General features: G+C 52.5%; 12 protein-coding genes across 12 annotated transcripts; 3 read left to right on the plus strand and 9 right to left on the minus strand.

Annotated features, from left to right (window-relative positions):
- The first annotated feature begins 190 nt into the window (after positions 1-190).
- Positions 191-2,117, plus strand: LDX57_011212 (putative MFS transporter). Its single transcript, XM_046092958.1, has 4 exons — positions 191-705; positions 771-1,262; positions 1,351-1,492; positions 1,572-2,117. Exons 1-4 carry the CDS (start codon positions 308-310, stop codon positions 1,944-1,946), a joined length of 1,407 nt encoding a protein of 468 aa, XP_045948936.1. The 5' UTR covers positions 191-307; the 3' UTR covers positions 1,947-2,117.
- A 35-nt stretch (positions 2,118-2,152) lies between these two features.
- LDX57_011213 (uncharacterized protein) lies at positions 2,153-4,270 on the minus strand. The gene is made up of 4 exons (XM_046092959.1): positions 3,575-4,270; positions 3,108-3,506; positions 2,685-3,005; positions 2,153-2,595 (listed from the first exon to the last, which is right to left on the minus strand). Exons 1-4 carry the CDS (start codon positions 3,896-3,898, stop codon positions 2,335-2,337), a joined length of 1,305 nt encoding a protein of 434 aa, XP_045948937.1. The 5' UTR covers positions 3,899-4,270; the 3' UTR covers positions 2,153-2,334.
- Positions 4,271-4,707: 437 nt separating this feature from the next.
- Positions 4,708-6,960, minus strand: LDX57_011214 (putative MFS transporter; the record flags this gene model as incomplete). The annotated part of the gene is made up of 11 exons (XM_046092960.1): positions 4,708-4,825; positions 4,883-4,967; positions 5,048-5,317; positions 5,389-5,485; positions 5,549-5,678; positions 5,769-5,899; positions 5,960-6,045; positions 6,133-6,226; positions 6,279-6,453; positions 6,593-6,748; positions 6,833-6,960. The coding sequence occupies 11 exons, from the start codon at positions 6,958-6,960 to the stop codon at positions 4,708-4,710; spliced, it is 1,470 nt and encodes a 489-aa protein (XP_045948938.1).
- Positions 6,961-7,628: 668 nt separating this feature from the next.
- LDX57_011215 (3-oxoacid CoA-transferase) lies at positions 7,629-9,832 on the minus strand (the record flags this gene model as incomplete). The annotated part of the gene is made up of 9 exons (XM_046092961.1): positions 7,629-7,763; positions 7,835-8,056; positions 8,107-8,224; positions 8,310-8,341; positions 8,404-8,483; positions 8,535-8,836; positions 8,895-9,081; positions 9,193-9,477; positions 9,547-9,832. The coding sequence occupies 9 exons, from the start codon at positions 9,830-9,832 to the stop codon at positions 7,629-7,631; spliced, it is 1,647 nt and encodes a 548-aa protein (XP_045948939.1).
- Positions 9,833-10,149: 317 nt separating this feature from the next.
- LDX57_011216 (uncharacterized protein) lies at positions 10,150-10,984 on the minus strand (the record flags this gene model as incomplete). Its single annotated transcript, XM_046092962.1, has 2 exons — positions 10,150-10,853; positions 10,921-10,984. The coding sequence occupies 2 exons, from the start codon at positions 10,982-10,984 to the stop codon at positions 10,150-10,152; spliced, it is 768 nt and encodes a 255-aa protein (XP_045948940.1).
- Positions 10,985-11,371: 387 nt separating this feature from the next.
- On the minus strand, positions 11,372-11,824 carry LDX57_011217 (uncharacterized protein; the record flags this gene model as incomplete). Its single annotated transcript, XM_046092963.1, has 1 exon — positions 11,372-11,824. The coding sequence occupies one exon, from the start codon at positions 11,822-11,824 to the stop codon at positions 11,372-11,374; it is 453 nt and encodes a 150-aa protein (XP_045948941.1).
- A 1,704-nt stretch (positions 11,825-13,528) lies between these two features.
- DID2 (putative SNF7 family protein Fti1/Did2) lies at positions 13,529-14,267 on the minus strand (the record flags this gene model as incomplete). Its single annotated transcript, XM_046092964.1, has 2 exons — positions 13,529-14,113; positions 14,223-14,267. The coding sequence occupies 2 exons, from the start codon at positions 14,265-14,267 to the stop codon at positions 13,529-13,531; spliced, it is 630 nt and encodes a 209-aa protein (XP_045948942.1).
- A 625-nt stretch (positions 14,268-14,892) lies between these two features.
- hacA (transcription factor HAC1) lies at positions 14,893-16,258 on the minus strand (the record flags this gene model as incomplete). Its single annotated transcript, XM_046092965.1, has 2 exons — positions 14,893-15,997; positions 16,059-16,258. 2 exons carry the CDS (start codon positions 16,256-16,258, stop codon positions 14,893-14,895), a joined length of 1,305 nt encoding a protein of 434 aa, XP_045948943.1.
- A 1,334-nt stretch (positions 16,259-17,592) lies between these two features.
- ENP1 (snoRNA-binding rRNA-processing protein ENP1) lies at positions 17,593-19,212 on the minus strand (the record flags this gene model as incomplete). Its single annotated transcript, XM_046092966.1, has 3 exons — positions 17,593-18,454; positions 18,513-18,757; positions 18,841-19,212. 3 exons carry the CDS (start codon positions 19,210-19,212, stop codon positions 17,593-17,595), a joined length of 1,479 nt encoding a protein of 492 aa, XP_045948944.1.
- Positions 19,213-20,148: 936 nt separating this feature from the next.
- On the plus strand, positions 20,149-22,011 carry ASH2 (SPRY domain-containing protein; the record flags this gene model as incomplete). The annotated part of the gene is made up of 1 exon (XM_046092967.1): positions 20,149-22,011. The coding sequence occupies one exon, from the start codon at positions 20,149-20,151 to the stop codon at positions 22,009-22,011; it is 1,863 nt and encodes a 620-aa protein (XP_045948945.1).
- Positions 22,012-22,301: 290 nt separating this feature from the next.
- HER2 (glutamyl-tRNA(Gln) amidotransferase subunit HER2) lies at positions 22,302-24,004 on the minus strand (the record flags this gene model as incomplete). Its single annotated transcript, XM_046092968.1, has 4 exons — positions 22,302-23,164; positions 23,241-23,416; positions 23,484-23,799; positions 23,866-24,004. The coding sequence occupies 4 exons, from the start codon at positions 24,002-24,004 to the stop codon at positions 22,302-22,304; spliced, it is 1,494 nt and encodes a 497-aa protein (XP_045948946.1).
- Positions 24,005-24,443: 439 nt separating this feature from the next.
- On the plus strand, positions 24,444-25,810 carry ETR1 (enoyl-[acyl-carrier-protein] reductase; the record flags this gene model as incomplete). The annotated part of the gene is made up of 2 exons (XM_046092969.1): positions 24,444-24,661; positions 24,769-25,810. 2 exons carry the CDS (start codon positions 24,444-24,446, stop codon positions 25,808-25,810), a joined length of 1,260 nt encoding a protein of 419 aa, XP_045948947.1.
- Positions 25,811-25,910: the final 100 nt, after the last annotated feature.

Here is a 25,910-nt window from a genome sequence, read left to right on the forward strand (position 1 = left end):
ATTTCCATAGGATTCCATCTTCTGTACAGTAGTACAGTCGTGTATATCCGAAGGGCAGAAGCTCCCCGGTCTCAGCCCTACCAAGAAGGACCCGCAGATCTCGGAGATAAAAATACATCCCCGATTTCTTCTCTCTTTCTCTTCCTCCCTCCTTTCTGTCTTTCTCTGTCTCTTCCTCTTTCTCTTTTGATTCACCTTTCATCATTTCACTCCCTTTTTTGTCTCTAGTATTCTACTGTTATTAGTCTACCAACAAGGTTTATCCTCCCCACCAATTCATTTCCCGAGGGAGTCGTTCACCATCAGCATGTCTTCCACCTCGGGTTCGCCAAGAACTTGGCTGCCTAGGAAATTCCTAGAAGAGTTGGGCTTACTGTCGGTATGGCAATCTTCGTGCGACGTCAAACTACTCTGTGCCCAGCGATTCGTGCGCCTGTTTGCATATGGCGGCTCTACGCTCGTCCTGGCCTCTTATCTCTCGGCCCTAGGTATTTCGGATGCCCGCATCGGTCTGTTTATGACCCTGACCCTGGTCGGAGACGTGGGTATCAGCTTCTTCCTCACTCTTTTTGCCGATGCAATGGGTCGGAAATCCGTCCTGATGCTGGGCTCGGCCTTGATGGTGGGCAGCGGAGTAATCTTTGCTACATTTGAGAATTTCTGGATCCTCCTGGCTGCGGCGGTATTCGGGGTCATCAGTCCAAGGTATGATCTCGCGGTCGTCATACATGCATCCCAACACTACTATCTCAGCGCTAACACTTTCGCAGCGGCAATGAAATTGGTCCCTTCCGGGCAGTGGAGGAATCCACTCTGGCTCATCTCACCCCTCATGAACTGCTAGGCGACATCTTCGCCTGGTATTCACTCATCGGCACGGCCGGCACGGCTCTTGGCATGATGGCTTGTGGATGGGCCATCAATATGCTGCAAGTCATTCAAGAATGGGAGTTCGTTGTCGCCTGTCGGGTGATCTTCTTTGCTTATGCGTCTATCGGTGCGATCAAGTTCTTGCTAGCCGTCGCGCTAAGCAAAAAGGTCGAAGTTGAGGATAAGAAGAAGAAACCAACACAATCCTCTCCGACTCAGGGAGGCGGAGAAACGCAGCCTCTGCTGGGTGACAGAGCGGCGACGCCCCCTCCAGAGGCGCCCCCCAAGAAGTCCCTCTTCTCGTTCCTCGGAGACAAAGAGCTTCTGTCGCTGGTTGTGCGACTCTTCATCTTGTTCGGCCTGGACTCTTTCGCCTCGGGCTTGGCGTCGTTGTATGTTTTACTTTGGCACCCATTATGTTTCGTGTCCATATATATGATACGTGACCAGATTGATCAGCGCAAAGCTAATTGGCTTTAGGTCCTGGATGACCTATTTCTTCAAACGCAAGTTCTCCCTTCCTGAGGGGAAACTCGGCTCCATCTTCTTCACCACCAGCATTATCGCCGCTGCATCTATGCTAGTCGCCTCGTCGATCGCCAAGCGCATCGGCAATGTCAAGGTAAGATCGAGCGCTTTCCTATTTGCATGCCGCCACTCCTGGTTTAGCAAAGAACACTAATAAATACACCAACCAACAGACTATGGTCTTTACCCATCTCCCGTCCGCCATTTGTCTGGCTCTCATCCCGGTCCCCAACATACTTCCCCTCGCTCTCACATTCTTGATCCTCCGCGCCTGCTCCCAGAATATGGACGTCGCCCCACGCTCGGCCTTCCTTGCCAAAGCGCTCCCGGCCAACAAACGCACCGCCATCATGGGATCGATTAACGTGGTCAAAACGTGCAGTCAGAGCCTGGGACCGTTGATTACCGGAATCTTGGCTAATCACGGTCTGTTCGGCGTCTCGTTTACCATTGCCGGAGTGTTGAAATGCGTCTACGATCTGGGCATGTTGCTGAGTTTTGCCGGTCGCGAAGATGTGCGAAGGACAGCAGCGTCTTCCCCTGCGTGAGCTAGGTAGAGATGCTGGGGAGGTGAGTGAAAGATGTTTGATTGTATGACTGGAGATATATGTATATGTTAGATGTTTTGAGCACGCGACCGTGAGGATGATGCCGGTGGGTTTAGAGCACAGGATGCTAAAAAGGTAGGCAAATTATATACTTTGTTTTATATATATATAGACATCTATATTGAAGTGATGACTAGATGTTTTGAGTCCAGCATGGGAGCACACAGCTATGCTTCCGGTCTCCCTAGCTACCCCACTTTCTCGTACAAGTCAACAAATCTGCCTGTCATACGACTTCCACCTCTAACATAATGTTCGGCGCTGCGGCGCTATCACGAGGCATCGTATGGGTCAAATTCCAGTACAGGAAATCACTAGTTGCATTAGCTCACGATAAAACAATCAACACACAGGACACATACTTGATGGCAGCATCACTTGCACTATACGACACTTGTGGTTCCGACACCACAGTCCCGGACACAGTGACTTTCAGCCCTGGGAGATCTCCCCAGCCAGTCACGTCTTTCTTCCGGGAGAAAGGAGAGACCAGGAACTGGAATTGGGAGGACTCTGTTCCATAGGGATACGTGAGGTTCAGATACCCGGGGCCAGCGACAGCGTCAAGCGCTTGTTCGGTTGCATACAGCTAAGCAAACGTAGGAATGTCAGCCAGGTTGCTCGATTGCTTTCTCGATTCTCTGGGCTTTCTATTTCTTGCGTGTGCGTGTGGCTTACCGCTATCCAGCCAATCCCTGCACCGGTGTCCCACTGAATAACCGCCGGGTTGAAAGTAGATGGATTCTCCGCCGGCCCGCCAACAACGGTCTCGTTGAAGCTCTCGCAGCCGATGCTAATCTTCTCTCCCAGCCACGCATCGACACGCCGAGGGAAGGAGTCGTAGGGTATGGAGTAGGCGGACGTGTTCACCGAATGCTCACCCGGGAAGACCCTCAGGGCATCAATGGCTTGGGGAGGAACAAGGGAGTTATGGAAATCAGACAAGATGGCCACGAGCGGGGAGGTGGCAAAGTCTGCGCTGTGCGACATCATATATACCTGGCCGAGAAGTGTATTAGCATGCCATCGTTCATAGAAAGACGTTCCAGATATCGACAAGACACGAGTAAATCGGAGGTAAGAGCCGGGGGGGGGTTCTACCTTGTCAATCACCGGAGATCTCTCCTTGCCCACCAACGTCCAGATGTGGGCAGACATGATGCCGAAATATTTCTGCATGTCGAATCCGTACGATCGATCCCACGGTCCGGCGAGATTCTTCAACTGCGCATGATACAACTGTCCGATCGTGGTCCATGTGGCTCGGAGCATCTCCTTGCCCTTTTCCTTCATTACCGAGCCTTCAGCAGCATACTTGGCCCACGTCGTGAGTGCAATCAGCGACACACCGGTGTATGTGGCGCTGTTGAATTCGGACAACGTGTCGGCCCGGTCAAAGAGTGAAATAATTTCGTTCGCGTAGGCTTCGCCCGCTTGGGTCATGTTGGCGTCGCCTAGTTTCTGGCCCGTCCAGCCGCTGATGAAGGCTCGCATCAATGCCTGAAATGGAGGAGCGGTTAGCAAACAGCCGCATCGCACACATGATGACCACACGAGGGCTTCCTCACCGGATTGGTATACGACGGGTAGAGGTTGTCGCCATCGACGCCTCCGACCCGGTAGCTATCCCCAACCGTACTGTTGTAAAGAGACGCGTGCATAAGACGAGTCATGTCGCTACCGATCAGATGAGGAAACTCCTCCAAAGCGATGATGAATGCCGTTCCGATGAACCCTCGCCAGTTCGGATCCCAGGTGTCGTAGATGAGCGGAGGGTACGCCGCGCTGCCTACTGTCGGTTCTTCGGGGTATTTCTCATAGTCGCCGTACCTGGTTATATCGTTGGCATTAAGCAGCATCACCTGGGGAATTTCCAGCTCGTTACAAACCATTGGTCTTCGGGATCTTTGTACTGGGCGGATATGATGTTCTCAATAATCGTCATGGCCTGGGATACATCGTCACCCTGATTGCGAGCCAGCAGGCCAACTGCATACCACGCCGACGCGCGAGTGTCGTGTCGCAACGCCGTCGCAGCACTGGGCGCGAAGACATAACCGGCACTCGGATCATATATGCGGTCCAGATAATCCATGGACTCGGAAAAGAGCCCGCAGGTGTTCGACGACCATGAGGAAAGACACGGACTGCCGGCGACGAGGGCGACACACGCTGTCGCCGTAAGACCGGCTCGTTTTATCGGGCTCAACATCCTCGCGAACTATTCCGGGGGTGGGAGGAGTGCGATGGGATGAAGCACAGCACTGAAGATATGCGCATCCCGACTGACTCCAGATTGTTAGGATGCGGGGGGAGCATTATATACCCCTCTCTTTTCGAAGACTACTTCCGGCGGGGGGAGCGCTGCAAAGAGGAGAGTCCATATCTCTAGACAAGGCGACGGTGCGATGAGGAGATCCACCAGGCGATAGAACGATATCCCTCCATTGGTGCGATTTCTACTTGGCGGAAATTGTCCTTGCCGACTGCCAACTTTTCTCGGCAAATCGTGGGGGATCTTCTCACTTGACTCTCTTGGAATTTTGAGAATTTCGCTATACTATGGGTATGGGTAAGTAGATGTGCAGCTATGCATATATACATACGTACATACAGAATCCTGAGTATATACCCACCACTGCATGGAAACCAATCCTTCCCGAGCCAAACCCGCATTTCCTGCCACGGCAATTACGACGAACTACAGCACAAATTTGAACTCGGGGTCTCGGTCGTCGTTGTACCCCTCGTACTTTGCAAACTTGCCTTGTCTCTTATCGCGGTTGAGCTTGGCACAGTATAACACGTTCAGCAGAATCCTATGTGAGAGCGGTTAGTAAGTGCATCTCGCTCGTCAGGGGTAACGAGGAACCCACATAAACCAGGCGAAAATGAGAAGCCCAAAGACCACTGAATGGCCGCGGTGGAACTGGGGCTTATCCGTGTTGGGATATATAAACGCTGGAGCCATATGGGTCAGTTGATCGATCGCCTTTTAGATACTTAAGACTGCAGGAGCCCGTCGAGGAAATGGTGCTTACTGGCAACGAATCCACCGCAGTTTGCAATGGCCAGTTGCATCGCCGACGTGGTGGCTCGCTTGTAGTGTCCGGCCGAATTGTTCGAGTTCCACACTAAGATGCAGGGAACACTTGCATACATGCCCGTGGCCATGAGAAATGTCATTCCGTACTTGGCCTTGGGGGACTCAATGTTGGCGATTGCGCCGTATCCAGCAATCGCAATCGGCAGAGTAAACAGCATGAGGGTCCCTCGAAGTTTCAAACGATCCGACAGGAAAGACACGGCCACTGGGGTTCACGCAATATTGTGAGCTGGGCAACTCAGGGTTGAGGGAAGGCAAGCGAGGCAGAGAACGTACCGGTCAGAATAGCTGCCACGGCATACGGAATGACCGTCCACAATTGCACTTGGTTCGCATCTGTCGCAAAACCACTTTCATCGATGATGGTCGGCAACTAGCCAGGCCACGTCCTCATCAGTCCCAGCAAACTCTCATTGACTTGGCGAGAGATACTAACAAATAATCCAAAGGAGTACAACCCCGATAGAATGGCAAAATAGGCAGTTGCGGAGAGCCACATCTGCAAATCAAAAACGCCTCGGCGCACTTCCGACCATCTCATCGTTTCTTGTCCGTCCGTTTGCGAACTGTTGTCATGTGTGAGCATTTTGAAAGGAGGGCCACATTGTGCCGCTGTCGATCATAATAGACTCTAGAAGGACATGGAACATGCTTACCCTTCAGATACAGTCGGGCTGTCAAGGTTGAGTCTCTGGCGAGCAACCAATCGTTCCTCGGGTGTGAGAAAGGACGCCGTTTCCACACTGTTGGGAAGACCGAAATAACTCAGACCGCCACATACGAACGTCTGACAGATCGATCAGTAGCTGCGAAAGAGAAGAGAAAGAATTCGGCCAGGCCAACTAACCAGCAGCCCTTCAATGATCATGATCCAGCGCCATCCCTCCAAACCGCCCCGCGGGCCGATTTCAGCCAATCCACGGGCTAAGAGTCCTGCTATGCATCAGTCGCAACGTCATTGCAATATGCTGTGACAAGCAGGGTCTCTAAGGGGCTTGGATTCTTTATGAAAAGACATACCTCCGAACGCTCCCGACAAAGACGCCGCCGTATAGAATAGTCCGATCCGCAAGGCCAAGTCACCCCGTCGATAGAAAGACGAGAGGTACAACACCTGTCCGGAATTAGAGAGTTTTCGGTCGAGGAGAACAGTCCTGATCACTCACCATTCCTGGTAGCAGCCCCCCCTCAGCAGCCCCGAGAAGAGCGCGTACGGCGACGAAATCTCCAAAATTCTTGACAAACCCCAGGCACATGGTGATGATGCCCCAAACCATAGTGAGGGATGGCAGCCATATTCTCGGAGAGGCTTTTTTGATTATCAGGTTACTTGGCAGCTCGCTGGAAAGAAACAACGGAGACAGCGTTAGCGCCACATTATACAAAGCAGGAGGCAAGAAAGAGAAAGAGATGGAAGGAGATGAATAAACAAGAACAAAAAAAAGAAAGAAAGAAAGAAGAGACGGAGGGAGGGGCCTACCTGAGGACATAGGTGAGATAGTATACCGTCAAGCCGATATCATACTGATGGTTGGTGATGTTGAGGTCCTCCTCAAAGCCCAGCACCTTGGCATTGCCGATATTTGTTCTGTCAAGAAAGGAGCACAGGAAAAGTACGGCTAGAATGGGGAGGATTCTTGACGGAAAAGATCCGGAGTCAGCAGTCTGTCTACCGTCGATGCATTGGTTGCGTTTGTGTTCAGGTGAAGCGAACACCTACCTCGTATCTAATTTGAGCAGCAGACTTCGAACCAGTTTCTGGTCGGAAGCATAGCCGCTGGACAAGCTCTCGGGGGCGTCTTGTCGGGCATATTCGATCTTCTCGCTAGGGGTACTGATCGAATCCATGGCTGTGTAACGGGGAGAGACCAAAGAGAGGAAAGCACTTTGGGTCTGCCAGATTCAGGGGTGAGAGCAGGAGAAGGAGAATGTGATCTGTGCAGCCAGCAATCATGGGAAATCGTTGAGAAAGGCAAGACAGATAAAGCTGTTGAGGAGCAAACAGCTCAGCTCGCGTCGGGCACCATTTCTATCTCCGACCGGACGAATCCTTCGACAGAAAGGCATTTTGTCATCAACTAAGAGGGGGGAAGAGAAAGAGGGGGGGAAGGAATTGCTGACTCTGACCAGGGGGAGGGGGGGAGAAATGGTTGAGTTCCCACGCCAAATGTCAAAATGGCCTACCCCAGACCAAGACTCGACCAGCCCCGGATTCCAAGGCTTGGGCCTAAAGCTTGGCGGACATGTGTCACTGGTCGGTTGCGCCTTAGCCCCGATCTAGTCGGCGCCGCGTCTCCGCTTGCTCCTTCCAGGGCGCTGCGCCGCCAACCGTGCTTATCTTTCTCGCTCTTCTTACTCGCGCTGTCCCCGTCAGCCACCGGGGACGATCCCGCGCTTGGTGCCCTATATCAATCAATGTTCTGTCTGGAGGAATATCCCGCCTTCCTCGTCTATTCAATTTCACCTCAGAAAATATATATATTCTATAATTACATTTACCATGGAAAATCCATCTCCTACTCCATAAGCTCGAGCTGCTCGGCAACGGTGAAGGGGGCTTCGGTCTTGCTCCGGACTTCTTCAACCTCGACTCCGGGGGCGAGTTCAGTCAACAATAGTTCGCCCTTGGTTCGGTCCACCTGGAAAACACACTGTTTTTGTTTTGTTAGCAACGTTAAATCGTGGATCTGGGACAGTTGTAGTCGAGACGATAGGGACTCACCAAATCTGTGATGATCGTGCTCACGCATTTGGCGCCCGTCAAAGGCAAGCCACACTCGGACACAATCTTAGAGGAACCGTCCTTAGCGGTATGGCTGGTGGCCACCACGATCTTGGTCTTGTCGGGATTCGAGATCAGATCCATGGCTCCTCCCATTCCCTTGAAGACCTTTCCGGGAATCATGTAGTTGGCCAGGTCTCCGGTGGCACTGACTTGCAACGCCTGTGACTAATTAGCAAATCCTCTGGATCTAGGATTTGGGGTTGACAAACCCCAAGAATAGACACATCTACGTGTCCGCCGCGGATCATGCCGAATGACTCGGTGCTATCGAACGTTGCGGCGCCCGGGACCAGGGTAACGGTTTCCTTGCCGGCATTAATAATATCCCTTAACGGAGAAGGAGAACAAATTAGCCTTGGCGACAACCGAGAATAATTGCCTGATAGCACTATTGCAAGGGACAAACACTCACGCATCGACCTCGTCCTCCGTCGGGTAGGGTCCCTTGGATTTCCGTTAGCCATCCAGCCCATGTCGAACGTCATAACTCCCAGCGCACTACTTACCATGCCTAGAATACCGTTCTCCGATTGAATCCAGACCTTACGACCTTCGGGCAAGAATGATGGAGCCAGTGTGGGAATTCCTACCTCCAAGTCAGCTTTTGCTTTGCTTTGTGATTGTTCGGAACACTTACCGACGCCCAGGTTCACGTAGTAGCCCTGCTTGAGCTCCTTCGCAGCTCTCCTAGCAATGAGGTTTCTCTGGGCCGTCGCGGCATCCTTCGCCGTCTTGGTGGCACTCTCGTCGTCTGCCGATCGCAACTTCTTGATTTCAATGTGTTTGTCGTCAGTAGCAGGCACAATTCTGTCCACAAAGATACCCGGCAAGTCGACGTCATTCGGATCTATAGAGCCGAGCGGGACAATGTTTTCGGCCTCGACTATGGTCAAGGTAGCTGCTTTTGCCATGATTGGGCCAAAGGCCTTGGTAGTGTAGCTAGATTCACGCAACGGTTAGCAGCGTGAGGCCAACGTCCAGATTTTCAGCCACTTACCGGAATACACAGTTGCCCGCCTCGTCAGCCTTCCAGGCCCGAATGATAGCCACGTCGCCGGGCAGTGCTTTCTCCATCAGATATGTCTTGCCATTGAACACGCGAGTTTCGCGAGGATTGCCGTTTTCTATCACCTTGCCGGACTCATCTAGCCGGACAGGAATTTGACCATCTTGAAGGAAGGTGTCTATTGCATTTCAAAGGCCAATTTCTAGGGTTAGCGTCTGCACCCATGCAATGCCGTCTTTCCCACTTCTTCTTTTTGTCTGGGGAAAGGTCGAAGGGGACGATGACTTACGCGCGCCCGTAGGAGTGAAGAACGCGGGAATGCCAGCTCCTGCAGCCCGCAGTCTTTCCGCTAGGGTGCCCTGAGGGCATAGTTCAATGCCGATATTGCCCGTTAGATACTTCTTCTCAAGCGCCTTATTGTTCCCGAGGTAGGAAAGGATCAATTGGTTGACCTGGCCCGCTTGTGTCAGGGTAGAAAGTCCACCTTTCCCAGGGGCACCGGCATTGTTGGACACCGCAGTCAAGGAATGAAGATTCTCGGCTCCGCGGCGATGCATGGCCGAGATCAGGGTTTCTAGTAAAGGCGAGCGTTAGATGTCCTAGCTTGACGACAATGCATTAAAGGGACATGAGCTCTGCCTACCTGCAACACCACAGAGACCGAACCCGGAGCTCAGGATCGTCGATCCGCTCTGGATATCGGCGACAGCTTCGTCGGCATTTTTGAACAGCTTCGAGGCACTGCGGTCGATCTTGGGCGCACGCGAAGGTTGGTCGACCGCGGTCGAGTATCTAGGATATCCAGTCGCTTTCACTCTCAGCAACGACCGCGTACTGGGTCTGTGATATTTGGCCACTTGAATCTGTGGACGAGCCACCGTGAGGGCCCTTCGCGACAACGCCGACGCCGAAACCCGGAGTGTCGCCATCACTGTTGTGTGGAGAGTAGATGGGTGAAATCTGGTCAAGAGGGAACACAACAAGGGGAGGAGAGAGGTAATGCGAAAATATGTGCCTTCCCACGACAATGAGTACCAAAGGAAGCAGAAAGATTCGAATGAGTAAAATTCACTGCGTGATTTTCCTGTTTGTCTTGCTTCGGCTAGTTAAGTTGTTCTGCGATCGCGAGATGACGACAGTCCCTCGGGCCGTCGGTCCTACTTCTGGACGCCGACCGGTGGGGAACTCCGTGGATTCCGATTATGAGACATACACTAACTACACAGGGCTGGCCAGTGCCGACGCCTCAGAAGCTAAAGTCCGTGGTATTGCCAAGGTCAAGCCATTCCCAATTCATCATGTCGTCTAGAGGCACGTCGGGAACGCTCGTTCCAAATGCCGTTCCCGCTCGGTTCACGGCGTCAATGATCTGGTCATCTGACATCGCAGAGAAATGCAGTGGCTCTGACCAGAACAGCGGCGTTTCAAACGGTGGCTGCGTCGAGGATGCCACGGGGCCATATCCATTCAATGTCGATGGAGGCGGAAGGGTCTCGGTGGAGGTGACGGGGTGAGAGTCGGTTTGAGCCACAGTGCTGGGGTTGGCTGGCGACCGCCGAACGAGCTCTCGTAAGAAGCGTCCGTATAGGAAGGACGCGCCACTCCGGTGGTTTGGAGTTGCCCCAATCCGTTCCAGGACTCCAGCGGCCTCTTCGATCAGGTTTCGCACACTTGGGGCCAGGTTAGACCTGCTGTCTGCCGGCATCTCGCTAAGGCTCAGCGCAGAGCATGCGGCATAGGATATCATGATCACGGTGTTGTTTGGCATGGATTTTAGGCGTGATTCGCCCTGAATGGCCGCTCTCAAGACATTCAATGCCGACGAGAGGCCAGCGGCGCGGAAGAATCGCTTGACCTCAAGAGGCGCCGTTGGATGGTTGATCACCCCTCCGTATGTAGATAGCTGGGTATGGGTCACCAAGATTTCGACGTATGGCGGAAGAGAGTGCACTGTCGCAGAGGTCAGTATGCTTTAATTCCGTAGTAATCGTGTATATTTCAGAAAAACGGAACTTACTTTGGCCTTCTCCAATCGCCGGCGCCCATGTTTCATACCACTTGTTATAGAAGCTTTCTATCATCGCTTGGATCCTAAGAGCAGGCATCAGTCTATGATATGCTTAGACGCTATCCAGAACAACCTACGATCGGGCAGCTTCAGATCCAGTATCAGCAATCTGGTGACCATCGCAGACAGACTTGACTTTGAGGAATAATTCATCCTTGGTGGGTTAGCTAAACCTGTGCTTGCAGTATGCAACAGTACTATAAGAAACCATATCCACATACCAGATTTCGACGGAGAACTGCCATTGAATTCAATGGCCCATCACGAGAGTCGGCAAAGTCGGAAACATGCCAGGCATCGCAGTTTTCAATTAGGGAAGTTGGCGGAACAGTGTAGCTTCTCCCGTGGGCTAAGCAAACTCTATATTCGAAATGGTCAGCGTGCAATCCTTCCTCCCTTTCTAGTGTTTCAGGAATTGGCTGCCATACCCTCTTTCAAGCACAAAAAGGGCAATCCAAGTTCTTTCTCTTCGCCTCAAAAGTCTCTGACCCCACTCAGATGCTGGCTCCACGTCTTCAAACCCATCAATGTTCAATGCTCTCCTGGCGTCAATACTGTCCGCCTTGGCCAGTCTCTTGAGAAGACCGCTTTCAAAACTAGTTGATGGAAGCACGATCTTATTCAAAGACAGGTCTAGGGCAACAGTAAGAGCCATTCCTATGTAGTAACAGGTATCGTCATCGCCTAGACAACTTCCGGGTGCCATCCACGGAACATTCACCATGAACGCGAGAACAATTTCCACCGATCTAAGGCGTTCAGTAATAACTCTTTGGGCTAATGATTTGCAGTGTCTGGATAGCCTCTTGGACAACGCAGCAGCAGAAGGCAGAAACAATGCAGCGGCTGCCATGATCGAAGTGAATAGGAAAGCAGACTGGGCGCGCACAAATGGCACCGTATGGAGAAGGGGGTCAAGGCCCCATCGAGTATGTGCCAAATTTTGATAGAAACTGGAGGATGTCAGCTCGGCTCCGGACTAGGACCTTCAACTCTCTCTCTTTCTCTCTGTCGAACGTACAATGAAAATAATGTGTCGGCCTCATTTGAAGTCACGAGCCCCAAGTCAATGGGATCTATTTCTGGTCCAGTATCCAGCCTTGTCTTAGCAGGAACAAAGAAGGACCTCGCCGCGGTTGAGTTACCATCCAGGCTGTCTCTTGGTGCGCTTGCAGGCTCCGATGGAGCCAATGGCAGCCACTTAACCGTCCCACGCGCCACTGGAGGTGATAGTTGGAGATCAGATGCGCGTGCGAGTAACTGCAGCGGATTTTCCGCATCGTCCAAGGACAGACTGTCGTCGGCATTGGTCTCATCTGGAGATTGGACAGCCCGCGATCGATCGGGATCTTCGGACTGGTCGTCTGTTTCACTGGGAAGCCGCTGCCCCTGAATTTTGTTGAGCAGGTCTTGAAGATTCGAGATGATGTTCTGAGCGCCGCTGGACCCTGTATCATTGGTCTTGGGTCGCTTGATCGCCTCTTCTATCTGATGCAGCGCCTTTTCAAGGCCCTTTCGTTTACTAGAAGCTCAGGATGTTCAGTAATTGTTTTAAGCGCATTCTGGGTAGCGATCAGAGGGGTAGAAGAAACCCTTCGGCCCTTACTTTTTGACACCCTTCTGCCTGCCGACATGGTGACTAGGCACAATGCATTCTAGCTTGGCCTGCCTGCATTTGTCACAGCATGCATCATCCCCTTGACTTCGGTTGCATCGGATCTTGCTCCTTCTACAGTTCAGGCATGCAGCGCGCCTAGCGTGGGGTGTCTTGTCGAGATTAGATGCTGCCAGTGGACCATCCATCTCCTCTGCGACGAGAAACATGCATCGGTTCCTCACGAGTCTCTAACGATCTCCATATGACACATTCGTATAAGATCGTCCCCACTCACTAAGTAATTAGGGTCGCGACTTGTCATGCGGTTTTACGAGAGAAGGAAGTGTAGGGAATAGTTATGAATTCGAGATATGCACCACAAGTTGACATATCATGGGGAAGCGATTTGCCGCGGGAAGTGTCCCGGCGGTGGACGCCCCGAAGGATACGTGCGACCGGCGACAGGCAACCATGACTTGGCATGAACAGGAGTGCGGGTTCTCATCGACTCCTCATACAGTACTTATTTGATTGAAATTCTGAATCTTGCTTCATTCTGATTTATGTTCTACTCAAAAATGCGCCGGGAAGAAAGAGAGACAGAAAGGACTCTACCAGGATGAATAAATAAATACATGTTTCCTTCAAACGCCACAACCACTTCCGAGCGCAACATATCGCACTGGATGTAATGGATTTGGGAAGCTAAGATGATGTCGCGGCTAGTAAGCATCGAGGGCATAACTTCGTAAATGTCCATGGACCATTATTGTGGGAACTCTTGCATCGGCCACTGCACTGTGCAGCCTCACGGCCATGCAAGTGAAACGGAATAACACAACGCCACAATCATTCCCAGCCGCCCAGGTTCTTTATGTCAAAAAGCGATAGGGGGACGAGCAAAGAAAGGAAGCGAACAGGACATGAAAGGCGAGGAGAGCTGAACGAGATAAAAGAGGCTCAGTTAGCAGCTCTTAGAGCCCGGAGCCGTGCTCCTAGACCATCTTCAAGTTCGCTATCGGCCTGTTTCTGATCCTTAACTTCCTCCTTGGGTGCTGTGTCGGCCTCTAGGGCCATGCGCATATCCACACCCGCATCGTCAGCAAGTTGCTCCATGAGGCGGTCCACATCCGCCTCCCCTTCCGCCCCGTATTCTTGCATGGAAACACCCTGCGCAACGTCTTCGATCGCACCGCTGGCGATTTTGAAGTCCTCCGAGCGCGCCAGGAAGTTATTGGCATGAGATACCAAATTCTCCAGGTTGACACTCTTGGACGCCGCATCTAAGCCTCGCGATGCCAGCGCAAGAGTACGTGATGTGTCCCGAGTGCTCTGCGCGGCCTTCAGTTCGTTGATAATGACATCTGCACGAGCCGCTTCCGCCTTGAGCGTCACCTGCCTTCGCTTTTCACGTACGGCCGAAGAAGCATGGATGCGAGCAATCTGGAATTCGCGATTCTTCATGGCCTTGTCGGCCTTGGCTTTTTCGGACTTGAAGGTAGATTCGGCACGGGCTGCTTCTTTCTTAAGTCGGTTGGAGTGTAACTAGAATGACGATAGTCAGCCAAGATATGTATATATTTGTCGGTGCCTAATCAAGGCAGACTCTGGGCATAAGAGAGGGAGGCCAGGCGGCGGGAAAGGGTCCACTCACTTTCACGTTAGTACGGGCTTCAAAGATGGGATCCTTTCGAACCATTTTGCCGGAGGTTGTATGAGAGAATGGAGAGGAAACAGAAGCAGGGCGAATGCGATTTGGCGGGGCTACGAGAAAAGGGAGCGACTGTTATCCTGGAAAATGAGACCAGGGAAATATGGAGGGCGGCAAAAGGGGAGACGGAAATGGGCGGGGCTTCGCGTGGCAACGTCACATCCAGACCGCCTTGACGGTTCGAGATCCTCTTCCGCTGCCCGCCTGTGGCGCAATGGTAGACCTTCCAAGTGTTCTATATACAAAGAGAGCCATACAGCTAATTCCTCTGTCAGTCCCCAAGACCTGTCTCCCGAGGGAAACGGCGAGCATAGCGTAGGGGACCACCAGTTGCTCCACCTTATAGACATAGAACGGGATCCTAGGAAAGCAATTCTCTCAGTCGCATGGCCGAGCGGCCTTGTACGCATCGCATCACCTATGCCCTACGGTGTACGTATGGCTGAGTGACAGAAAGAATATAATAACAACATAACAGCTCCTCTTCCCCTACAGATTACTACGTATTAGTTGTACATGTACGGAGTACGTATCAGGATTTGAATCCGAACGGTATTCAGGGAATGAAGACACTTGATTAAAGCATAATATTGTACTGTACAGAACCAATTCCTCAGCGTTCCTTGCCCATGAGCAGAGACGTCAACGTCTCGCTGTTGTTTGTTGATGAACTCCTAAAACTCCATGTAGCCCGAGAAGGCTTTCCAACCCGATTTCGCCGACCGTTTTGCGCTGATTTCAAACCACTCAAAATTCGTTTGCGTCGTCCCGACTTCTCGAGGCGGTCTATCGCCCACGCCAAGGTTAATAAGTACTCCCAAGTCCAGCCGGTCGCTCCGGCGCCGGCCGCCGACACGGGATCACGGCACGGGTTCTCGCTAACAGCCAGCTGCAATGCCCTGCCCGTCGCATCGCGAAGTGGACGCGCCATGGCTGGGTTGCACGCTAGAAGTCTGGCGAGAAGCCTCATCCGGAAGGGTGTCTGACGGTTCGGTGCCTTCGAGACCGACATGCTCGGAGTCGAAATTAACCATAGAATCAAAGGGAAATGCTGATAGATCTCCGCCGTCGAAAACGTCAAAGGCGAACCCGTCTTCAAAGACTGAAGAATCAGGCTCAGCGGACGAATCACCGTGGAATAGGCGGTGGAAGTCGTCATCAGAAAGAGGAGCTGCAACGTCATCTGCAGCGTGACTTTGAACGTTTGAGGCGAGGTCAAAGAGTGGGAGAGCGCTTCCTTCTCCTTCGAGTCCAACGACTGACACTGCAGGTCACACAACACCGCTGCAGGATGTTGTGTCATGTCGGAGGACTCAGCCAGAGTAGAAGGCTTCAGAGTGGGAGAATAGTCGGTAAGGGATGGCGTCGGAAAGGGGATGCGCTCAAGCGGGAGCTCTTCGTGCTCCTGCTTGAACAAGGTAGGAGTGAGGGTCGGCGAATCGCCGACGGGAGATCCGGGCTTCGGCGTGTTTCCTCGCGAGCCACGGACTTCGGCAGCCAACTGGGCGACCTGCTGATTCAAGCGGTTGTTTTCTGCCTCCATTTGAGACAAACGCTGCATCAGGAACTGGTTCTGCTGCTCCATCTGGATCTTCTCGTTTTCGAGTTTCTCCATCTCGAGTCTCTTTCGCTCGCGGGAGGTCTGCGCCGCCGCGCGATTCCGAAGAACCCGCTCTATACGGCGCTGTTCCTTCTCATCTTCGGTCTTTGCCCGTTTTCTGCATGCATTCGTTAGCGCGAGGTTCTAGGCATCGGGTGGATTTGGCGGGCGAGCCATACCTAGGAGGCAAGTTGGTCTTGGGGACCGGCAGTTCCTGGCCCCACGATTTCCTCTTCTTCGCAGGTTTCTTATCTTCGGACTTGACATCATCTTCATGTAGATCTTCTAATGAGGTGTCCGCCGGGGAGACGGTGAGCACCGGGACATCCGAGGCGGGGGTCCCGGGCAACGAGTCAACCGAGGAGAAATCGTCTTCCATGATGAACCGGTCTATCAGGGAGGGAGAGATAGAGAAAGATTATATAAAGACCCGATCAACAGGCAGTAGGTATTTGTGGAGGTCTCCGGTGTCTTTGTGGTGTAGTGTAGTGTAGTGTAGTATAGAGATCGTGGGGAGTTGATCAGATCAAAGAAAGCGGCAGAAGCCAGGATGTCATAGTGGACAACCCCGGAACACGGGGTAATTCGGGGTTGCCTAAACTGGTGCCTGAATTTGGAGGTGGAAGGGAAGAGGACAAGTGGTCTGAAGGCAGGAAGAGTGAAGCCAGAGTGTCTTCAAGGAACGGATTGGGGAGGGAACGGGAGACTCTTTTAAAGGCCAGCGTGGTCACTTCCGCCCGGCGCCCCCTTGCACCTTGCAGTTTTAAGGGGGCGGAGTCGACGTCGTCAGCCACGAAACCGTAATCTTACGGGGAATTCGCCCCCGGCCCCTTGGCGTCCCTTTGTGCTTCCCTTTGTTTGCCCCCTTTTGGCCCCCCCTGGACGGTATAGACCGGGTAAAGGGCCGTAATTTTGGACCCGGCGGCTCGCCCTTTTCCTCAACCTGCGACACGGAGGATCCACCTTCTCTCAAGGTCTCGAATGTCGAGGGTGAGACCGTCGGGCGTCCGTCAGCGACTCTCGGCGGAGTCTGAGACTTTTCTTCCATTTTTAATCCCGTTCCGGCCGGATTAATTAATATTAATATCATACCAAGGCCCCCTGAGTCTCCCTTGGAGCATGACCACAAGTCTCATAGGTACTCAGGTACTCTTTGACGGAGTACATACACTTTACGGTGTACGTCACTGCATGACTACTTCTGAATACCTCCGAAGTCCAGACTCCAGACTCCGGACCTACCTACTCTGGATGGTCAGTATTAATAGTAATCTGGGGCCCGGAGAATTGCATGATGCATAATTGAGGAAAGGGTGCCCCACGCAGGCCCTCCTTACCAGCACAGCTGCCGGTGTCGGACGGTCGGACACGCTACAGATTACTCCGTGCCCAGCCTTGAGAACTTCCCGAGCCCGTTCTGATCATAATGGCATACAGCCGCAGTTATTATGCTTTTCGAATATGTGCATACGGTGTATGGAAAATCGAGGAATGCAAGGGAGAAAAAAAAAAAAAAAAAAAAGAGAGAAAAAGAAAAAGCAGTATATACGGAGCTAACGCCTCTTCCAATCGTAGTGAACTTCATGATAAAATCATACCCAGTGAGCGGTCCGCAGAAAATCCATGCCACGATATTCCCAAAGATCAGAATGAAAAAAAAGAAAAGAAAAGAAAAGAAGATTTCGCTTTTCGAAGAACTACCAACGTTCCCAGCTATAGCGTGACATCCATCGTGTCATCCCCGGCATCCAGAGCACCTTGCTTTTCGGGATCCGGTACCACGACACCTCGCCCTCGACCGGCCAACAGTTCTCGCCTAACTTCGGGCCCAATGTCCTTATGCCCACGGACCAGGAGCAAATCTAGAAGTGCTTCTCGCTGATCCTCCGTGATGTCATTGCGGTAGCGCTGGGCGAACACCAACAGTGACTGATGCCAAAGGACGGGAAGTTTATACATTTTGGAGGGTCCATCGGTCATCATGGCATCTTCGGCGCCGTCGCTGGCCCGGAAACGCAGGAAATGGAACACAAGAGCGTCGATCACCTTATAGGGAAGTGCGTATTTCTTCTCGAGGAAGACTCGAATGAACATGTTTACCGCACCGGTGCTCTCCAGGGACCTCAAGGATTGTTCGGCGGAGAGATCGCACATGCGAAGCAAAGCGGCTGCAGAATGCAGGACCGGAATGGAGACCCGTGCAATGACCGACGAGACAATGTGAGCCTCGCGCAGGGTGCAGGTACCGCTGGAGACAAGGGGGAACAACAATCCCTTGAAAAAGCAGGCTGGTTTGTAGAGTGCCTTCTTCAACGAGTTGTAAGTGTGCACGTTAAGCTTCTTGGTCTCGTGGATCTCTTCACGGACGCGGTCAAGAAGAACAGTAGAGATGTACTCTTGCGCAACAGCCGGCTTGGAGGAGATGAAGATTCTGGTCCCGGCGTAAACAGCGTTGGCGGACCATGACTCAGGGCGGGTGATAGAGAGGAGAGTCGGCCAGTTGGGTACGGAAGGAAGAATTTTGAACGGCTTGGGAAGAGGTCCAGATTTGTAGCGCGAAAGGATCATGCCGACTCTGTGCATGATTAGCTCTAGGTGCCAAGGTATTGACGGTGATGTCACAGATCACATACTTCTCATATACTTCGACTGCCTTCGCCGGGATCTGGACGGCATCTTCTGGTAATCCCCCACCTTGAATAAATGGGCCACCATCCCCGGATTGCTTCGCTTCGTGCTCCGCGATTTTTTCTAAAATGAGATCGGCCAAGTTTGTGGTCTGGCCTTGAGACTCCGGGTCGCGAGGGTTGAAAATCGGGTCTTCATCGCCGGCAGGGATGAATTTGTTAAACATGTCAAGGTCGTTCGGATCAACCTCCTACAAAGAATTAGACAGACGTCCCGGAGAAGACTTGGCGACTATAGAAACAAAGATAAACATGAACGCATTTGCTCACATACCACTTCTTCAATTTCTTCTTCGTCGTCCCATTGATCGTCTTTGAACTTGTCCTCGTCGTCTGATAAAGCCTCGTGATCTTCAAATCGAGAATCGAAGTTGAAAGCCGAATTCACATTCTCCCCAGTCGTGCCCATTGCCGCTCTGCGCTCCGCTGCATCCTCATCTGCCAGTTCCTGCCCAATCTGCAAAATCTTCCGAGACATTTTCGCATCGACGAAGCGCTCGCCATCTTGTTGATCCTGGTCATCCCCGGAGCTGCGTTTGCCTTTCTTGCTGGATTGGGTTCGCAAATGGCCTACGGACATAATATCCTCAGCCAACGGGTTATGCCTGCGAGCGGCGGCGGAGCGAGAAGACGTAGCCTTCGGCATGATGACGGACGGCCCTTCTCGAGTCCTTGGGGGAAAGGTATCCAAGGGAGCAATCGGCCAGGGACGGGACAAGTATCTGCTGTCGAACAGCAAAGTGGTTTCCTATCGTGCGGTTTGCCTGCCAGTGAATTCAAATCTTGTGGCTTCTGTACATACAGACGTGATCTAGAAATTGTGTGTAAATTTTTGGATCATGTGACCCCACCTGGGAATTTTTTTTTAAACCCGCTAATGCCCGACCTTCTCTGTAGACCGCTTTGAAGGCATCCTTATTCATTGGTGGGATTGCTCACCGCCTTATAACCCCTCCCGCTCATGGATCAACAAATCTCGTCCCAGGACACTCACCGCCGCCTCCGGATCAAGCCAGCATTATTCTTGACCGCCTTCGGGGAAAACTAACCTATGCCGCAGCGAACAATGACAAGACCCCCAACCCATTCCTGGAATCTCCATCCTCTTCTCTTCAGGTTTCAGGTAAGAGCGTGGCTTACATGGATTTATATTTGCAATGGTAGAAACCAGGCTAACTATGCTGTGCCTTAGTGACGCTAGTGAACATATAATGTAAGTACAGAACCTCCTTTCCAATGCGATTGAAACAATCCCGAATCCATCGGCCGCTTTTGCTTCTGTAATGCCGTGAGTCGAGAAAATGCACTTCTTCCGTCACCCTCTTTGACGTTTAAACAATTTGCATCATGTTGTGCTTCAGAGCTAGGAATATTGTTCGATCTCTGACCAGATGCGCCTTGTTCCAGATGCCGCTTTCTCTCTTGCTCAATGTTCGCCTGTAATGCCATGTGATTGCGACGATTAACTTGACCCCATAATATCCTTGTTTGCCATACGATATTCCGACCGATTCTTTTGCTTTCACCCATTCAGGGGATCTTGACATCCTGCTTCTCGTCATAAACCACATATTTATTCGCTATGGCATCGGCAAACCCGACAGGGTCTTCTGCGCCTTCGTCTAACATCAACTCGCCAATCTTACCGCCCAGTAGTACTCCATTGTTGAACGGGTTGAACGGGACGTTGTCTGACGCGAATGCGAGATCTTCGCCTATACCCCAAGGCAATGCATCGTCTCAAGCTGATTCTGCAAGATCAAAACGCAACAAACGTGACAGTCGCAAGAAGCGCGAGGCGAAAGGGCTTGACCAAGAAGCTCCACCCAAGAAGAAAGCAGTGGCTGTTCAAAATACGGCTCTTCCCAGCTCGGAACTCAATATACTTCGACCGTTGTTGCTTGCGGAGCCCCGGTCATCCGATCTGCTCCCTCCTCAACCTCGCCAACTGAACCTTGTGGATAAGAAAGCCTCCGATGTAACTGGGCAGGTTCGGGCCTTCTATGAGGTTGTTGACAAGCTCACTAATAAGAATGGATTTCGCTACGGCTATGCCATAGCTGACCCGGGGTTTCCCCATATCAAATACCGTCAGACCGATGTTCGGCCATACCAGGCACGGTTCAGTTTCGAAGACTCGCCGGCAGCGATTCTTTTCAGCGAAGATGCGCTTGCAGTCACGACCAGTGATCCTTGGCACACCGCCCGTGCCAATGTTTGCGCACGGGAAGGGAACTTTTACTATGAAGCACGAGTAATAAGCGGTGTGGTGAGCGACACAAAAACCGATTCCTCTAGCGGCAATATCGGACGGCCTTCGAGGGGCCACGTTCGTCTTGGATTTGCCCGGCGAGAAGCAGATCTTGACGTGAACGTTGGCGTGGATTGTTATGGGTATGGAATTCGGGATGTGAACGGTGAGGTAGTGAATCGGATGCGCTGCGAGTACTTCTTTCCCAAGGGAGAGGCAATCCGGGAAGGCGATGTCATTGGGATGCTCATTTCCCTTCCACCACTATCGCTTCATAAGAAAATAGTCGAGGGGACCTATGATCCCGCTACCGATGAAAACACCAACGCAGAAGCACCTTCTGCCGTCAACATCATTCGTGATCGAATTCCATTCCACTATAAATCCGACTTCTGCTGGCAACAATCGAATGTGTTCCCCACGAAACACTTGCGCGATTATGCCTTCAACCTTAAAGAAACCCCAACATTCGGGCCCCCGTCTCCGCTGAATTCAGAGGATGCATCCTTACGGACGCTTCCAGGTTCAAGCATCACAATATTCAAAAATGGCGTCAAGATGGGCACGCCCTTCAAAGAATTATACGCATTCCTTCCCCCAGCCAGTCGTCTCGCCAACGGTACTAATAATCTTGGACTTGGGGAGCGAGAAAACGCAGATGACGGGATGATTGGCTACTACCCTGCTGTCAGCTGTTACGGTGGCGGTGCAGTTGAATGCCGCTTCGAGGGTCCATGGTGGGTTGGGCCGCCTTCTCACACGGAGAGCGGAGCGCCGATTCGAGCTTTCGGGGACCGGTTCAACGAGCAGATAGCGGAGGACGTCGTGGCCGACATTGTCGACGAGGTCGAAGCAATGCTTCTGTGGGGTGGCATTGACGGCGATGTTGTCGGCAACTCGGAGATGGATGGTTCCAGCTCTGGACCGGTAGGGGGTTCTGAAGTCCTCAAGGCAGGGGTCGGCGCGGCATATGAATCCGCCTTAGCCTCGAGTGGCAAGCTTGAATCCGCAACTATTGACAACCCTGTGGTAGAAAGAACCGGCGAGGTACCAGAGCTAGATCCCGGGCTAGGTCCTAGCCATATCACATTCGACGGTGCAATGCATGTCGATACCGCGGACACACCCAATGCAGCAACTCCCTCGACTGTGCCCGAAAACACGACGGTTGGGGAGGATACTGAAATGACTTGAATTCATAGGAAATCCCCCATCACTAGACACCAATTGGAGTATGAATCGTTTTTTGCAGCCCGGCTTATCACATTCCCCGGACAAGTCAGGGTCCATTCTGCGCTTCCTACAAATTTGAGTTCCGGAGAATTTGCTCTCCAGGGAAAAGAATGTTTCTCGTGTTAAGGCATATGTAAACTAAGTTGTATATTAAGATGACTAGAATGGTCGTAGTCTGCCTATTTTCAACGGCATGGAATGACGTCCTTTGGAGCCGTTCAAATCATATTCCGCGTATTCATACAAGAGGGTCAGAGACTTTGTCCTTCCAACGACTCCCCCACTCTCAGCACCAGCTCATCATCACCATACTGACCGATTATCTGAAGTCCAGTACAACTAGCGCCTTCATCCACCTTAACTGGGACGGACACTGAGGGGAGACCGGCTAGACTGGCAGGCACGGTAAAGACATCATTCATGTATGCATCCAAAGGGGATGCCGCCGCATCGCCTTCCAATAAGTCTGATATGCGCGGTGGTGATGACGGCACAGTCGGGCATATCAGAACATCTACGCCAAAAGTCCCCGGTCTAGGGCCAGCCTCTGTTCGACGAGAAGCCAAGGGCTGCTCTGCATTGAAGACCTCATTGAAGTCACGCTGAACGAGTCGCCGAACGCGTTGGGCCTGTATGAAATAGTTGTCAATGGCATCGGCACTCAGACTAAATGCGCCGAGCAGAATCCGTCTCTTGACTTCGGTGCCAAACCCGTCACCCCTAGTCGTGGCGTACAGGTAATCGTCCGGTTGCGTGCCACCATCGGGGCCCGCGGGACGAGTCCCGTACCTGACACCATCGTACTTGGCCAGGTTTGAGGATGCTTCGGCAGGCGCGAGTACGTAGTACGCAGACAAGGCCAGCTTGGTTGCTGGGAGGGAGACCGGGTGGATGGTATGGCCTTGTCGTTGCATGTAGGCCAAGGAGCGAGACCAGGCCCGACGAATTGAAGGAGCAAGTTCCGAGATGTTATACTCGGCAGGCACGCCAATCTTCAGCGGTGCAGACTTCATTCGAGATGCAAGAGACGGGGTATCTAGACGGGAAAGTATACGAGAGCGAGAGGGCGGGGAGAGGCTCGTCGGGTCGCGCGGGTCGTGTTGGTTCAGAATATCTGAGGCCGATTAGTGACATGGCGACCCTTCGGTCTTCCGAGGGGTGACACGGAGTAATAGTGAGAGGAGACCTACTGAAGATCTCGCGGGTGTCGGTGGTATTCCTCCCCAGAATCCCGACAGTATCCAGCGAGTTAGCATAAGCAATCACACCCCACCGGGAGATTAGTCCGTAAGAAGGCTTGAAGCCAACCGTCCCCGTGTACGCGGCCGGGAGTCGAACCGAACCACCTGTGTCCGTCCCCAAAGCTCTAGAAGCCAGGCACCATTGTTTCTCAGCAAGCACTTCAGTATATGTGGGCTTCGTGACTGACATACGCATAGCATTGATCCGTCGCGACAGCGGCGGCACTTCCTCCTGAGCTGCCCCCCACGGACGGGGCGTCTGCATTGCCCCGGTCCCCAACAGGACCAAAATGCGAATGGATGGAATGAGACCCCATCCCAAACTCATCAAGATTCGTTTTCCCCGCCACGATGGCCCCAGCGCTCTCCAATTGCTCCACGACCGTCGCGTTCGATGGGCTGGCGAACTGTTCTAGAATGCCAGAGCCACATGTCGTTGGCAAGTTGCGAGTGCATATGTTATCTTTGACGGAGATTAAGCGACCATCGATCCCGGACTTTGGCCTTCCTGAACAGAAAGGGGAAGCGTTAGCCAGGAAGATCGAAAATGGAGCGAGTTGGGAGCATCACAAACCTTTCTCCCTGCGACGATCCGCGTCCTTCACGCGGTCAAGCCACGGGCCCGAGGGTTTTAGAGGAGTTATAAAGGCATTGAGCGCTGCTTGCGACTGCTGTTTGGCGATATACCTTTCGGCCTCGCGCAGTAGGGACATTTAGAGTTGTGGAGTACGCATAGAGTGGGCGCGCGGGCAGGCAACGGAGACGTTGGGAGGAAGCCAAAAGAATCCCGACGGAAGACCCGCGCTTAATACAGCCGTACCCGGGATTCCCGTGCTTCCTTTTGGAACAATTATCTCTATCTCTCGGTTCTACAGGTGCATGAGAGACCTGAAATCAAGAATGATCATGAGATGGCCCATTGGTGCAGTGGAAGTTGCCGCAGGCATGTAGATATATTCCTACGATAAGAATGTAATGGGCGCCCGCTCGCACAGCTCCGGTTGCTCGTCTCCGCCGGCCCGACGGGTGAAGAACGACGTCATCCGGATTTTCCAACCCCAAAACACCTTCTCTCCCCCCAAGTCACCCCATGACTTGACCCAACTCGTCTTGCTTTAGTCGCCGTATCGTGTCTACCAAACAACCGTCACCATGTTCTCGCGCACCGCGGTCCGATCTGCGGGCAGCAATGCGACACTCTCTTTGAGAGCTAGAGCTGCCTCCCCCTTGGTCTCAACGGCCACTCGTCGATGCCAGGGGCCTCTGCCCAATGCTTTCATGGGAGGGAAACGATTTATTGCTGTTTATGGCTACACGCAAGCGAAAGCCCTGGTGTATTCTCGATATGGAGAGCCAAAGGATGTGCTACGGTGAGTGCTCCTTCTGAGCTGCTAGAATTCCCTCGACATGGGATCGTTGAGGACGAGAAGAGAAGACGAGAAAGGAAATTAAAGGCTCACTCTCGGCATTCGTGTAGGCTTCACAAACATTCTATCTCTCCTCCCCACGGGTCTCAAGTTACGCTTCGCCTTCTGGCTGCACCGTTGAACCCGGCCGACGTCAACCAAATTCAGGGTGTGTATCCGAGCAAACCGCCGTTCCAGTCAAACCTTGGTACATCGGAACCCTCTGCTGTCGCGGGAAATGAAGGCGCCTTCGAAGTCATTGCAACGGGCGCAAATGTCAAGAACCTGAGCAAGGGAGATTGGGTTGTTATGAAGCAGACCGGCCAGGGTACCTGGCGGACGCATGCGCAGATGGATGAATCGCAATTGATCAAAATTGAAAATAAAGATGGTCTGTCTCCACTTCAGATCAGTACAGTCAGCGTGAACCCCGTCACCGCGTACCGCATGATCAAGGACTTCTGCAATTGGGACTGGATGCGCACCGGTGAAGAATGGCTGATCCAAAACGGTGCGAACAGCGGTGTGGGCCGGGCTGCTATCCAGTTAGCACGGGAATGGGGCATCAAAACCCTGAATGTTGTTCGAGAAAGGGAGACCCCGGAGAAGACGGAGGTTCTCAAGCAAGAGCTGCGGGAGCTGGGTGCGACTGCCGTCGTCACCGAAGCAGAACTCCTTTCGGGTGACTTCAAGAACAAAGTGAACGAGCTCACCCGCAACGGCAAGGAGCCAATCCGGCTTGCTCTTAACTGTGTTGGCGGTAAAAGTGCGACTGCGTTGGCGAAAACGCTTGCTCCGGGTTCACACCTGGTTACCTACGGGGCTATGTCGAAGCAGCCCGTGTCTCTGCCTTCGGGCCTTCTCATCTTCAAGAATCTGGCGTTTGATGGGTTTTGGGTTAGCAAGTGGGGGGACAAGAACCCGCAGCTGAAGGAAAACACCATCAACGATGTTCTACAATTGACTCGTTCCGGAAAGTTCAAGGACATCCCTGTGGATGAGATCCGATGGAACTGGGAGACGGAGGGCCCTGCCCTCACGGCGGGAGTACAGGAGACTCTTAGTGGCTACCGAGATGGGAAGGGCCTTCTCAAGTTTGAGGGCGGAGACTAGGTGTTCTTGTCCTTTGTATATTGCTGTACTACATTCAATCTATCATACCAGTCAAGTCTCGGACGGATGCTCCCTGACAGCTTAGAACGGTCACCAGGGT

Source organism: Aspergillus melleus, assembly GCF_016097325.1.
Source record: "Aspergillus melleus strain CBS 546.65 chromosome Unknown contig7, whole genome shotgun sequence".
NCBI classification, from domain to species: Eukaryota; Fungi; Ascomycota; class Eurotiomycetes; order Eurotiales; family Aspergillaceae; genus Aspergillus; species Aspergillus melleus.